Source organism: Acomys minous (genome assembly GCF_964271855.1).
Source record: "Acomys minous genome assembly, chromosome: 13".
Taxonomy (NCBI): Eukaryota; Metazoa; Chordata; class Mammalia; order Rodentia; family Muridae; genus Acomys; species Acomys minous.
This window is the reverse complement of record NC_140495.1, coordinates 92257825-92273990: the sequence shown is the minus strand read 5'-3', so window position 1 is coordinate 92273990 and position 16166 is coordinate 92257825. Positions and strand designations below refer to the sequence as shown.

General features: G+C 38.3%; 1 protein-coding gene across 6 annotated transcripts in view; it reads right to left on the bottom strand.

Moving 5' to 3' along the window:
- Positions 1-16166, bottom strand: part of CTNNA3 (catenin alpha 3) — a 1390227-nt gene that overhangs the window by 252543 nt on the left and 1121518 nt on the right. For all 6 annotated transcript variants that reach the window (XM_084751942.1, XM_084751940.1, XM_084751941.1 and 3 more), the window contains one exon: positions 1158-1309. In XM_084751942.1, the coding sequence (XP_084608068.1) occupies positions 1158-1309 (152 nt within the window). The remainder of the gene's footprint in view (positions 1-1157; positions 1310-16166) is intronic.

Sequence of the window (16166 nt, the reverse complement as noted above, 5' to 3'; positions counted from 1 at the left end):
ACAGACACTTTCAATATGTTATTTATAGGTTCTTATCATATCTATTTCCTTCTACCAACCTCACCAGCAGCTAATCCCGGGAGCTTTCAGAGCCGACTACATTGGTACCTACATACTTTTCTCACACATCCATACTGTGCATCTGCTGCACTGCCTAAGGTTCCTTTATTTGATGCCAAGCGCTTTATGGGCTTTGAGCAGGATGTCCAGGTAAATAGCCCTTAGTGTAACATTTAAGCAAGGATGAATGGTTGGGTAAACCTCAAGATTTTGTTCACCTCAGGCAAAATGATTCTGAGCTGTGTTCTACAGAGCAGCAAAAGTTCAGCGACAAGATCAACACCCATAATGCCTCATCATAACCCTGCAATGGTTTCCTTGACACCATGGCCTCACTTTCTCAGGCACACTGTTCTTACACTATGGAAAACAGAAATTCATACCTCACTTGCCACTTCCAGTTGAACTGTCATGAGATAAGGTAGCTTCCTCTACTTATATAAGCATTTTTTTAAAAACTTACTTTGTTTCTTTAGTAACATTTTAAAAATGAACTTTTACATTTGAGTTAAAACAAACAATTTTTGGGCTCCTTATATACAGTATATCCACAACCAATGATGCAGTCACACCCTTAGGAAAGTGATTTTTTTTTTCTCAAATAAAGTATGCCCAGATTGGGACATTTAAAGGGCTTGTTGTTCCTAGCAGCTCTAGAAGTCAGATTTCTTTCAGGATGTTGCTTGAGTCTGTGCCTAGGATGGGAGGGTTTGGCCACAGAAACACCTTATTTAAGCTGTGAGATCTTTCCTTGCTGCTTGTTAGGGAAAGCAAGCATGTTATTTCTGTTCTTTTGTTTTGTTTTGTTTTTGCTCTTGATCATGCTGTGAGAGACACCTGTGTAAAACGAGGCTTCTCATTTCTCCATATGCTATGGGTTAATGTACTCTCCTGCCTAAGTTACAACCAAATATGGACGTCAAATGGCACTCACTAGATCTGGCTTTGGAGAAACACTGGGATTTGGAAATAATTATGAATTTCAGGACTAATGGCAGACCACAGAAATCAAACATTTCTTGGTATCCTCTCAGGCACTCCAGAGAGTGGGGAATTCTGAAATAACTCAGGAACAGGTCCAGTGGGCTTGGGCTTACCCGAATCATCATGACGGAACATCTGATATCATGAATTGTGTCATAGATCTTCTTTGCGATGTCCACAAACTGGTTATCATCCAGCACGGTCAGTGAGTTCTTGCTTAGGGCATCCAAGGCAACGTTCACTTGAGTCACGAACTCTGGGATCACTATGAAAATAAGTTATAAAATATTATGTCCTTTGTATTTCTGTATTTCTGTAGTTTCCAAGAAATGCAGAATTGCATTTTAAATGAATATCTTGCTGCTAGATTTCTTAATAATTTTAATAGAGACTCAAACATTATGGAAGAGTTATTTTGACCCCTGGAAAATAAAAGCAATCAAAGGCAATGAAAAGTTTAGTTATGGAAACATAAAATATTCTCTTTTTCTTCATGCTATGCTTCTTTTGAACAAGCTTGGGAGCATTTCTCATTCTAAAACTACTAAATATGAAGGTCAAGAAATTGAAAACTTGGGTTAATGTAGAATGGAGTTGGAATAATGACCATGAAGATACTGAAGGAAAGAAAACACCTGTCTCAGCAGGTGCAGTTCCTGCTGCCAATCCTGACAATCCTGATTTTGATTTGATATCTAGGACCCACAAGGTAGAAGGAGACAGTTGACTCCTACAGACTGTCTTCTCAGCGTCACCTGTATGACATGGTGTGCACATGCACTCATGTTAAAGTCAATGCCATTAAAAATTGAAACTGCCAACAATGTTTCTAAATTGCTAAACAGATGTTTAGTTATAGATACTAATTTTCTCTTATAAGAACAATAAAGGTGTTAGGAATATTCTTTGGGTAAGATTTTCTCCATAATCAAAATAATAAAAAAAGAACTTGACTGCAATCTTATGCACTCAAGCTCAGGAAGAGATGAATGCTGACTATATACAAAGGTGAATTAGCCGGCCATGGTGGCACAAGCCTTTAACCCCAGCACTCAGATTGCTGTGAGTTCGAGGCCAACCTGGTCTACAGATTGAGCCCAGGACAACCAAGGCTACACAGAGAAACCCTGTCTCCAAAACAAAACATAAAACAAAAACAACGACGACAAACAAAGGAAGAATCTTCTTAAGCCAACCTATGGATTTTTAAAGTAAGATATTAAAATAAGTATGAAAATTTAAAAAAATTTCTCCAACTTTACATGTAAATTAAATGGGGCTAGAGAAATGTCTCAGCAGTTAGAAACAGGTACTCTTTTTTTAGTAGATTTGAATCTGATTCTCAACACTCATATGAGGCAGCTCAAAACCACTTGTAACTCTACTCGCAGGATGGATTAATGCCTCTGCACTTTGCAAGCCTTTTTGATGATAGCATCTTAAGGTGACCAAAGCACACATTATTATGCTGAGAGACAGGGAATGTGAGAGAGACCTCGCCAGACCCACTCTTGAGGTAACCCATTAGTACCCAAATCCGTCAGTGAATATATTTATGGATGAATCTGTTTATGACTACAGTATGGATCTCTTGAAGGTTACATTGGAATCTGTCTTTTAATATCTCTTAATGAGAACAAGGTTTCAACAAAGTTTTGTAGGGTCCAGCCACAACAGCATAGGAATGTTCTACCCTTTTCCCAGTCACCCGTTGAAAGCAAACAGGTAAATGACCTCTTCAGGATCTCTATCCAAATATCAAATGAAATGCATTTTACCATCTAATTATATCCTAGCTCCATTGCCAAAATTGTACCCTTACTGCCACTATCATCATCTCCTACTTGGGACCACTCTATGGTCTTACTCCAGTTTAAAGCATGCTCATTTCTTAGGCCCATCCATCTTATTAAAGAAACAACTTCTTACTCTTAAAATAAAAAAAGAGATCATTTGCCACAAAATCTGCAGTCGCTAAATTGTTTCTTGGGTGAGTCATGCCATTACTGTGATTTTAAGTTTTCAATGACTTCTTGAAATCTTTTTGTGTTTGTATAATAGGTGTATACCCTGGCATGTACTAGACACATATTTTAGTGAGCTGAGTGGCTGAAGAAATGCATAATAAAATATACAAAAGCTGAGCTAAAGTATGAGGGCAACACTGACTACTCAGCTCCCATTTCAATGTGATTTAGGCTTTGTTCATTTCTGAGGTACATCAAAACATATTTATAGAGTCCTCTAGAAGCATTCAAACCTTCTGAATGATTGAATATATATGTATTTGTTATTCATTCATTCATTCATTTTACAATGTAGAGAGAAGTGGAAACTCAATAAAAATATGTCTACCTAGTCCATATCTTCTTCAGGTTCTAGTTGTGAATGCAAGCACCCACTCAGGTCACTACCATAAACAGAGAAAGCTAATGGCATCCTTTGTTCATAGTGGAGTAGCAAGCAAAGTGCTCTCACAAAATGTTACAGCCTGTTGAACAAAAGTCCCCTACCCTCTTCGCTGAAAACTATTTTTGCCAACATACAGGCAACACATTACATGTCAAATTGACACTCTCAATCTGTTAGCATCGTTGTAACAGCAAAGCCATCTCCACTATCTTTCTTCCTCTTCTGGAAGTACAGATGGGAACTGCAATGTTTTCCTTAGCACTCAATGCATTTCTCTTTCATTGCCTTAAGCCCCACCTGTTTCTATGCTTTACTTAGAGCACAGTCATGGGGTGGCTTGGATCTAACCAGGAATTGCTGTTTTTAATACTTCCAAGAAAATACAAAGTGAATATATTATAATTGACTGCTTAAAGATGATTTAAGAATATAAAAAATAGTCTGTCTTAAGTCCACCTAGATTTTTTAAAAAAATGCAGGTCTGCCTAGATGGCTCACTGAGACAAGGAAGGTTACAGCCAAGCTAGAAGGTCCCTGGGACCCACATAGGGGAAGCAGAGAATTGACAGCCACTAATTTTCTTCTGATCTTCACACACACACACACACACACACACACACACACACACACACACACACACACACACACACAATACACATTCATACACATACCCAAAAAGCAAATAAGATAAGAAATACATGCTTCAATCATTCATTCATCAAATCATTCACCAAAAACAGGTATATATTAGGTAAATTCATTCTAATTAATTGTAATGTTAAGACAGAATTCTGAAATTGAAGCGTTGATTTATGAAAGGAAGGTAGACTTGGGGACAATATCCCGCTTGCCTCAAACAAAGGATCTTGTCTATTTCTTACTCCAAATTCTAAATCTGTTCTGAGCATTTTCAGGAATCCATGCTCTCTCTCTTCCCCATTTTCAGAATATACAGAGTGACAGTTAACCTTCCTTGTGTGGAGGTCAGAAGGCCGCCTTGCGCTCTGGTCCTCACCTTCTACCTTATTTGAGGAAATGTCTCTCTTGTCGATTTCTGCTTATGTCATGAAGGTCCATGAGCTTCCTGAGGATTTCCTGTCTCTGCCTCTGCCTTTCTCCATGGAAGCACAAGGACCTCTGGCTGCTGTGCTGTGCCTTACTTGGGTTCTAGCTTTCTCCCAGCCCCCGCTGAGTTCTTACTTATTATCATGTGGAACTTTTCACAAGCGTGTCTATTGTCAGCCTCACAGCAGCTTTAGGAGTTGGGAACTGTTACTATCCTGATTTAACTGATGGGGAAACTGACGTCATGCAGCCAATCAGTGAAGGGCTGGTAATGGAGACTCTGGAGCCTGCTCTCTGACTCATAAATCTTTGCTGCCTCCTTTTAATAAGTAAAGTCCTTAAGGCTTCAAAACTACAATGCTCCTGGGAAAATTAATGTTAATTTCCTGACGATGAGGTTAAGAGACCTATGGAGCCAAATTCTCCTAAGCCTTGAGCCTCTCCAGTAGTAACCCAAGAATATTTTATCCCTTCTTAATCTTTGCTAACTTGATTATGTGCATTTGAAAGTAGATGAAGGTCCATAATTACTAATTAAGTGGGTCAGCAAAGAGTTCAGACTCATTATAAGTGATGTTTAGAAATGACATCACCAATTCGTGTTGTCAGTAACTGATAAACCCAGATTAAAAGATTTACAATTACATTTCTATCTTTGGCGATTACTAATGTAGAGCCGTTGTCCTTTGAAAATTCAAATAGAACTAAGTCTCATTATGGTGTCCTGTGCAGCTGCAGGTGGGGAGCAATTTGTAACAGAAAGTACAACTAAGCATAGAGTGGCTTCGGTAATTACGTCATACCCTTTGTTCCCTTTTTCTCTAACATGAATATTATGGCTCACATTGGTTTTATGGTTCTAATATGGATCCTGTAATAGGGAATTGTATAAAACCTCCAAATTTGCATGGGCTCCGAGTCCATGATAGGGTCTTTTCAGAAAGGCTGCCCCTTTTCAGTGGTTGTGTCATAGGGTTGTGACTAATTCTGACCACTTAGGACAGGTCACACAGATAACAGGGACAGCTCTTCTGTCCTTACAAATTCTGCATCTACCTTTTAAGCAATTGGGTCATGACCAAGAACTAGGAAGTAAAAGAAAATAAAAGGGCTTCTAGACACAGATTTTTAAGACTTTAAAAAAGTGTGTATGTGTGTGTGTGTGTGTGTGTGTGTGTGTGTGTGTGTGTGTGTGTGTGTCCGTCCCTGTGTGCTTTTGAGAAGTATAGGTATCTTTAGGGGCCATTGGATCACTTGGTAGCCAGAGTCACAGGCAATTGTGAGTTGCCAGATGTGGATGCTAGGAACCACATTTTGGTCCTCTACAAGAGCAGTGTACACTTTAAACCTCTCTAGCCCAAAGCATAGCTAAACAAAGTTGATAACTATGCTCTTAGTCTCTCACAGAGATATGCTATTACATATAAAACTGTGGTTACTTAATAGGCTGCATATCTATGTTTGAATGCCTTCAATGATAGAAACTAACTCATTCTCTAAGCTTATACTTTGAAAATTTTTGATGCTTAAGCCACATGTTAATACTAATATTTAAATTACATTAAAGTATCTAAATGCCTCTGGATATAAAAATATTATCTATTTCAAACTTTTCTCACATCACTATCTATTTAAGTCACAGTCATTGTTTAAATGATTTAAAAATTAACATATTTACAAGCTAATAAGATGACAGCAACTTAGAGCATGACGTGTTCTCGCAGAAGGCTTGAGTCCAGCTCCATCACCAATGTTGGTCACACTACAATCTCCTTTAACACCAGCCTCGGGGGCTCTAATGTCCTCTTCTGGGCTCCACTCCCCCCCTGCAATTATTTACACAGGTACATACAAATATACACATAATTAAAACAAAATTAATCCTTAAAAAAGATGGGCATATTTAAAACAGGGCCTCTGCAAAGGAATACTTATATTTTTTTTCTGTACAATATATCACTTGGTTTTAAGAGCTAATAAGTTGCCTGTTAATTTCTTCTGAGTTAAGATTTTCTAATATTTATGGACACACACATATTACTGAGGACATTAATATTTTATTTTATTTATTTAGTGGAGTATGTGTGTGGGGAGGTATCAAAAATAAGCAAAAAAAAAAAAAAATCATCCAAACCTGAAATTCTCCAAGCACACCTGCCCGGTAAGAATCCTACAGAATTTAGGCTGAAGAGGTAGCTCAGTGGGAGGAGGCTCTTGTCACCAAATCTGAAAACCCAAATTCAACCCCTGGGACTCCCATGATTCAGAGAGAACCCATTATCAAAGCGCTCTAACATCTACATTATTAATAACAACTCCTTCACCTGGAACTACTCAGACTTCACCAACTCAAATTGTTTTGCGATGGGATAATGAGCCTTCAACATGATCCCCAGTGCTGTTTTTGGTACCCAAGTCTCTGAGTTCTCCATTCCTTTGCTGTGTTATCTGTATGCCCAGTAAACAGAGCAGGAGTGATGGATATGAACTACTCTTTTAAGCAGGTTAAAAAGATGTTGTAGTTTCCATCTTGGTCATTTTTTCCATCATATCCCCTGCTCTAAAGACTTTATCTCCAACTCATAAACAGCCAGCGGAGAGGCTGACGTCATCAGGAATTGGCACTGCTAAGAAAGACCTAGCAAGCCTGTGTAGATTCATCCAACAGCTAGTAGAGTGGGTACCATCCTTCAGTAGCCTAAGTGTTAAGGACTACCCAGCCGAGCCTCCTCTGAATTTCTCACATCCAGAAAATGCATAAAACAACATTTGCTGTTTTAAAAGTCTGAAGCACTTCTTTTTCACAGTGTCAGACTACTATGCTATGAAACACATTCCTTATGGGAGAATGGATTAGTTTATCTGTTCCTCTAACAAAACAAATCATATTGTATACACTCTCACATCTTGTTTCATTATACTTAAATATATGCAGTTTGCCTCTCATTGTGCACAGTATTATATTTTCATCCTGACTGTTGTATACAATTCCATTGTACACTGATGCTCCCATTCATCGATTTAGTGCAGCTCTGAACGCATTTATGCAGGGACTAAGGAGATAGTTCCGTAGTAAAAACACTCGCTGTGCAGACATCAGACCCTGAGTTCAGTCCTAGCACACAAATACAAATACGAGTTGAGTGGAGCCGGCTGTGACCTCAGAGCTGGGGAAGCAGAGCTTGTGGGAAGCCCTGAAGCTTGTTGCCCACTCAGCCTAAGCTGATCAGGGAGCTGTGGGCCACAGTGAGAGACCTTGTCTCACTGACTAAGTAATACTTGCTACGGTGAATGCCTTTTTACAAATAAGCCCTGAAGTTCATCTCTCAGTCTCTCCCTGATACCTCCCTTCTCTCCCAGATTCACTTTTTCTCCATTCTCCTTCAGAAAGGCGCAGGCCTCCCAGGGGTATCAACCAAACATGGCATAACAAGTAACAAGAAGACTAGGAACAGCTCCTCATAACAAGGCTGGATGAGGCAACCCAGTGAAAGGAAGAGGGTCCTGAAGGCAGGGAAAAGAGTCATAGACAGCCCCTGTCCCTACGGTTAGGAGTCCCACAGAACACGAAGCTGCACAGCCATAACATACGCAGAGGACCTAGGTTAGACCCATACAGGCTCCATGGTTGTCATTTCAGTCTCTGTGAGCCCTTATGAGTCCTGCTTAATTGACTCTGAGGGGCATGTTGCAGGACAGCACAGTTATAGAATAAAATAAAATGATTTTAAAAATCCCATGAGTGTGGATTGCAATAGGTCTGCCATCTTCATTCACACATTCACATTCTGATTACAATATCTACTGCTTAAGATTGAAAAGGAAATAAGACAGCACAGCTTGCTCTGCCGCTTTCCACATACACTCTGAAAAGAAAGTCTTTCTTAGTAAAGAAAGGAACAAGGGAACTTGTCATCTTTAAGGGACTAAGAATAAGAAGCAGAGATATGGGAGAAAACTTTCCTAAGAATAATTTTGTATATTTTTTGACTTTTGGAAGCACGTTGGGATTCCATAATTTTGAAACAGATAAAAACTGAAGAAATAAGCACGTAGATGGCAGCACATGAAGACATGGATATATTTTGAGTTGTCAAGGTATGAACGATTGCGTTATTCGCACTTTGTTGTGAATCCACTGGTGACATCCAGCTTGCAGTTAGGAAGTTGAGAGTGATGAGCACTCCTGGTATTGCTTTCTCCATTTTATTCAGTGCAGGACCTCAACAATGGAATGATGCTGCCTCTCTTGAGAGTGGATCTTCCCAACTCAGTCAAACCTCCTTGGAAGACCCTCACAGGCATGCCTAGAGGGGTTCTAGATGTTCCTAAATCACGCCAAGTTGATAGCCAAGGCTATGCGTCAGAAGAGGCTAACATGCTGAGCGCTGTTAGAACTACACACCATCTCTTAATCACTGGCAGTATTGTTTGCTTTGCTGCCAGCGTACACTCTCCTTAATAGAAATGTTGATGAGTGAAATAACAAGGATTTTCGTAATTTGCATTTAGAAAATTTAGAAATATATTTGCTGTATAGTGTTTATCTTTGAAGACTACAGGATTCTATGTCTGTTGATATTAAACCTACTACATAAGATATATAATAATATGACACTTTTACCTTGTGTACTTTGCTCTTTAATATCCTTTAGTTATTTTCAAATGGATTTTTATATTACTGTGAAAGATTATAGGCTAAATCTTATTGATGGCTGTGATTATATTTTCTGGATTAATAGTTATTTCCTGTACTTCATAAGAACTTGTTCAACACAGAGATATAAGACTAAGAATTTTAAAGAACAAGTTCATGTTTCTTATATCTGATTTTCATTTATCTTGAATCTTTGTAAAACTATAATCAATAATTAAAACTTCAGGGAACCTAAATTTATATGGTTTAAATATTCAAGTATGTTTAATTCATAGGCAGTGTTCTAGAAAGTGGAGTAGAAATTGATTATAAGACTTTGGGTAAGAAATTGATGCTGTCTTTTTACTAATACTAGTTGAACACATTAGAAAAACTCTTACATTCCATTTATAGCAACTTTAATGCCTATTAAAATAAGTATCTCATAATTTCTCCTCCTTTTGTGAAACTATCTCGATAAATTACTTTGCAAATACTTTAAAGCAGATGACAAATGAGCAATATTTACAAGTATCCTTTAAGACATGTAACTTTTAAAATTTTTATAAAATTTAAATAATTTATCCAGATTATGTCTAAATTTTTATCCCCCCACTTGTATCTTTCCATGCCCCCTCCATCCCTCTTTCACTCTATTTCCCTCAGCTAGGCTTATGACAGAAGGGGATCTCCTCCCCTACCATATGATCACAGCCTATCAGGTCCCATCTGGGTAGCCTGCTTACCCTTCCTCTAAGTGCCACCAGGCCTCCTCACCAAGGTGAAGTGGTCAAATAGGGGACACTATAGTTCATGTCAGCATCAGTCTCTGTTCTCCATACAGCTGTGGAAGATGTCCTGTTCATTGGCTAGATCTGAATAGGGGGCCTAGGTTTCTTGCATGCATTGTCCTTGGTTGGTATAGTAGTTTGAACAGATCTCACTGGGTCTACATCCGCCAGCCTTGATGGTCTTCTTGTAGGGTTCTAGGACACTCTAGGTCCTTCCATTTCTCCATTTTCCCATACCTCTCTGACCTGGAGTCCCAATAGGAAGTCCCAGCATCTACCCCAATCCCCCACTAATAGACTCTGAGAGGACATCCCTGTTGGGCTAGTGTCCAATTATAAGCAAGTATATACCATGTGTATTTTTCCGGGTCTGGGTTAACTCACTCAGGATGATCATTTCTAGTTCGATCCATTTGCCTGTAAATTTCAAGATTTCCTTGTTTTTAATATCTGAGTAGTATTCTGTAGCACAAATATACCATAGTTTCTTTATCCATTCTTCAACTGAGGGACATCTAGGTTGTTACCAGATTCTGGCTATTACGAAAAAGGCTGCTTTGAACATAGTTGAGCAGATGTCCTTGTTGCGTGGTGGAGCATCCTTTGGGTATATTCCAAGGAATGGAATAGCTAGGTCTTGAGATATCCATATTCCAAGCTTTCTGAGAAAGCACCAGATTGATTTCCAAAGTGGTTGTACCAGTTAGCACTCCAGCCAGCAACGAAGGAGTGTTCCCCGTTCTCCACAGACTCGCCAGTATGTGCTGTCAGCTGAGTTTTTGAATATCTGTAACTCTTTAGGGAAATTCAGTAAACTAGAGCTATGAAAAGTCAGAGAGAAAAGAGGGATAAAGAAAGAGAGAGCAAAGGATCTAAGGTTCTCTTCTGAAAAATGAACAAATTGGTCATTTGTTCTCTTTGATCGTACATGATCAATTCTCTATTCATATTGTGCACTGTGTTCACTCTCTCTGCTTACATTTCCTCATAAGCAGAAAGGCATTGAGAGAAACTGATGGATAGGAATGTGGAGAGATGTTTAGATGGCTCAATGCAAGGGAGATCAGGAAAGGCCGTTGGGATTAAAAAAAAAATCAGTCAAGTAAGTGCATGTTAGTTATGATTTGTTAATCACAGAAAGAGAGGCCTGTGTTCCGACTGTTTTCTGATTCCAAAAGTGAATTCAAACAACTTCAAAATGAGAACCCAATATTATTTTCAAATAAAGTTAATAGTCTAGAAGTCATTCATGCATCAAAAGTGGGGAATAAAGCATAATTTTGTGAAATCTTAGTGTCAGGGCAGAGTAATTAAGTGGAAGACCGCTCTCTTGCATTCTTGGCAAACAATGGAGTTTCGAGCTGCTTGTGTGGAAGTCTCCTCTGAAAAGAAGCTGTTCATTTAAGGGAAACATGAAGGCCTAGAGATATGGCTCATGGGAAAACAGCACATGCTGCTCTTACAGAAGACCCGAGTTTGGTTCCCAGCACCTACATGAATGCCTCACAACTGCCTGTAACTCCAATTCCAGAGGATCTGACACCCTCTGCTGGCTTCTGTGGATACCCACAGTCATGTGTACATAATCTCATGCAGACATATACACACATATGCATAATTTAAATGCAAATTAAACCTTCAAAACATATAAGAAATTAGAATAGCCTTTTCTTAAACATGTGTATTGAGAAAACTCGATGGGTCATATTTTAATTTACTGTGGATACTAATGGCTACGTGTGGAGGGCATCATTTTCTTCAATGGATACCATGGAGGATGTAGTTGGAAGAAGATACTATACAGAAGGAAAAAAAGGAGTAGCAGTGATTAATAAGTATAAATATAATCATAATACAATATAAATAACTAAGGACCTGATTAAAGAACAAACAGGGGAAGCAACATAATTTGCAGACCTCTGAATTAGAGTTGCACCTAACTTAACATAGTATATTTTCAAACTATAGTGGACCACCTCACCAAGAGTATAAATGACCACAAGTGTATATTACAACTTTTCTTCATTAGTTAATTTTGTTATTATATATTTTATTATATATTCATTCTAGAATGCTAGCATTTTTAATTTAACCATATTATTGATTAAATCACAGTAAAAGAAGAAGAAACAATAGTCTTTACAAGTCCAATTAAAGAAGACACTAGAGAAATATTCATAAGATTGTATATTGATCATATTTTAGTTACTGTGACAATATACTTGATATAATCAATTTAAAGATCAGAAAAGGTATGTTTTGCTTAACTGTTGTTTTCCTGACTGTTGTTCTTGGGCCTGTGACAAGGCGTAAGTGGTACAGTAAATTGTTCACCTCATAACAGTCAAGAAGCAAATGAGTGGACAGGAAGTAGACAAAGTCTCAAAAGAACCTTCAAATGCATATCTCCCATGATCTAATGCCCTCTTACTAATGTTGCTCATAAAGATTCACACCATTTTGCAACTGAGCCAACAAGTACCAAGATTTTAAAATGTGGGCCTTTGTAGGATATCCAATATTCAAATAACAGAAGGGTATTTCCAGTGTTTTTCCTTGTATGTGTGTTTTGCCCACAGGTATGTTGTCACATGTGTGTGTTGTGTCTACAGAGACCTGAAGAGGATGGATGCTTGTGGCTACAGTCATAGATGGTTAGAACCTGGTATCTGGATGTTAGTAATGGAGTAAGAATCCTTTGGAACAACAGCCAGTGCTCTTAACCGCTGAGCCATCTCTCCAGCCTCCAGAAGACTCTTGTTTAGACAATAATAGCACCACTTTCACAGAGTTAAAAATCCTACAAGAGCAAGAGACTTGCTTTGTACATGTTTCTTATATGATGTGATGATTAAACGTAGAGGATTCTCCTATTTAATAGGTAATACATGACTTATCTAAGCATGACTTTTGATAAAAAGAAAACACCAATTACACAAAACGAATGTCAATGGTGAGTTGCAGCTTAAAGAATGACTATATGTGGCCACAAGACATTAGAACTTCCATTTATTTTAAGATACTAAGTGTTGAGGTGAATTCATATATATTGTGAAAAATAATTTTTCTTTTTTCGTCTTTGTTCTGTTTTGAGATTTTTGGGGTTTTTTGTTTGTTTGGTTGGTTGGTTTGGTTTTGCTTGTTGTGGTTTTGATAGTCATTTTTAGTTTTTTATGCATATTTTATTTATTATACTTTATTCACATTACATACCAAACTGTTATCCCCTCACTCTTATCTTCCTGTTCTCACCATCCCTCCCTCTTCTGTACTATTCCCTTTCCTTAGACCTCTGATAGAGGGGGCCTTCCAACCACACCGTCTGGCCACAGGCTGTTAGGTCTCATTAGGATAGCCTGCATCCCCTTCCTCTGTGTGCCCACAAGGCCATCTTGCCAAGGGCCAGTGACCAAACTGTGGGCACCAAAGTGTATGTCAGAGGTTCATCAGCAGTTCCCCTCCACCCCACATGGAGAATGAGCTGTCCATCAGCTACATAAAAACATGGGGCCTTGGTTCTCTGCATGCATTGTCCTTGGTTGGTGCATCAATTTGTGTAGGCCCCCTGTGTCGAGATCTGCAGGCCTTGATGGTCTCCCAGTGGAGCTCTGCTCCCTCCATGACCTTCCATCCCCAGCTCCACCATACAACAAGGACATTTACTCAACTATGTTCATAGCAGCCTTATTATTAATAGCTAGAATCTGAAAACAACCTAAATGTCCCTCAACCGAAGAATGGATAATGAAAATGTGGTACATTCACACAGTGGAATACTATTCAGCTATTAAAAACAAGGAAATGTTGAAATTTGCAGGCAAATGGATGGAACTAGAAATGATCATCCTGAGTGAGGCAACACAGACACAGAAAAACATGCATAGTATATACTCACTTATAAGTGGATATTAGTCCAATATGGATGTCCTCTGAGAGACTCTACCCAGCAGGGAATTAGTTTTGGTTGTTAATTATGTTGTTTTGCAACAGTCTCATTAACCCAGGATAGTCTAAAACTTTCTATGAAGTTCAGATAGATACCCTGCCTCTACCTCCTAGGTACTACAATTACAGCTGAACTTCATAATTTGTTCTGAAATAACTAATAGAAGCCATTTTATACTCAAGTTTTCTTCTATAATCTATGTCTTTTTGCTCCCCTTCCTACCAATGGGCATCTCTAGGGCTGGGTTTCCTGTAACTACTGAATCTCCACGAGAGAATGTTCTTTCCTCTAATTAAGGCAGAATAAAAAAAATGTTCCTCAAATGTTGTTCAAAATACAACTACATCATAGCACAGATGTTGGTCATTACTTTATTCTTATTTATTCCTTTGTATGGCAAATCTTTCTTTCTTATGTGTATAGAACGCAGTTAGTTACTGTTTAGGAGAATCTCTTGGGTTTGTACATGCTAAATCCAAAGTTCATGGGTTAGAAATGCAATATCCACATATATATGGTTCTGGTCCATATGATGAGGTCTTTCAAAGATAGTTCAAAGTCAATGAACTTGAGAGGACAATCTCCAGGGCAGTATTTGTGGATGTGTACCAACAGGAAGAGAGGCCTATGCTAGCCCACATTCTTTTCCACTGCGATGGTTCCTGGCACTGTTAGATGCAATGAGAAGGCCTTCACTAGATGCCATTGAGATAGATGCTTCCCAGTCCCCCACAGCTATGACATAGATGCATTGCTACTCTCTGTGAATTTCCCATTTTATATATTTTGCTATGCTAGTAGGCTAATGCAGACTGGTTTACAGCTCTATCCCACTTTTCATTCTGGATCACTATGCACTAGTTTTCCTGTTGTCACTATAGTATACTAAAAAAACAAAACAAAACAAAACAAAACAAAAAACAAAAAAAACCCCACTATTATTCTAGTTAGTCATCACTCTGATGTCTGAATAAATTAATATTGACATATGTATTTAATTTGTACTGATAAAGTATTTTATAAGTTGTACAGTTTTATGCCTGGTAATTAAAATCGGGTTTTCTTTTCTGAAATGCTGCATCTACAATTTCACCAAGAGTCAAAGTCATAGGGTTTTTTTTTGTGTGTGTGTGGAATTAGTTGCCTCACCCTAGTCTGGGGTCACTCCACATGAAAACATTCAGTTCTCAAACCTCTTCTGTTGCCATCCACTGAAGTTCTGCTGTAGCCCCTGCCTTCACCCCCACAGTGCACACACTGTACATTCAGTGCATTGCTGATGCACAGAGCTCTGAAGCTAAGAGGATTAATTAGGATAAAACCCCAAATACTCAAAGCTACCACCAAATCCCCTGTATCAGCAAAAGTATGCAGAAACCCTTGCGTTTGAGGCACAACAAGAATCTCACAGAGAGTTTTATTATTTCTACCTCTGAAAATCTACAAGTCATCATAAGGCTGCTCAGAAAATGAAGAGAGGAAAGTGTCTAAAATCATGTTTGCTTATCTTAACTTTAATGCTCTTGGATCTATCTAATCCTTCCTTTTCCATCTGTTTATTAGGTTAAGGAGTCCTTTGTTCTCAGGCCACCTACAGATGCCTATATCCCTACACATGAGCTATGACTTCTATCTCCAGTGGTCCCTTTCTGCCTACCTGTATGTTATTGTTTTTTACTACAGACAAAAAATCATTTAAATAGATATTCATTGTTTGATATGTATGATTATCACTATTTTAAAGATATCAAAACCAAAGTTTTGCCTCATTAAACAGAAATGCCTGCAAATCTATAGCTAGTAAAATTTACATCACAAAGTCTTGTAAAGGTGATGATGTGTCCTGTAAATCATATGTTTCAAGATTAAGATTTCCTTGAAGATGAAATAAACACATGGCCCACTACTGGATGATCACAGATGTAAGGTTTAATCATGTATTATGGTATAATCCAGGAACTCATTAATTACCTGTAAGCTGGAATTTCTTGTCAGCTCTAGAATCCAGATCAGAAAAAAAAATGAATCTGCTGGTAGCAAAAGATATTAAACCTTGGAGGTTTAAAATGAAAGAAAAAAAAAGTAAAATTTGGCCTATACTTCTCTCAGTGTTGTAGAATGTCATTAAGAGGTTTCACAGTTGGTGATTTTAACTGTCCTTTCTTAATTCATGATGTAATTAATAACACTTAATAGTGGGATTCTGATATGACTATCAATGTAGAACTGAATCCCACTCCCAGGATCTGGAATAAAACTTCTTTCTAGTGCC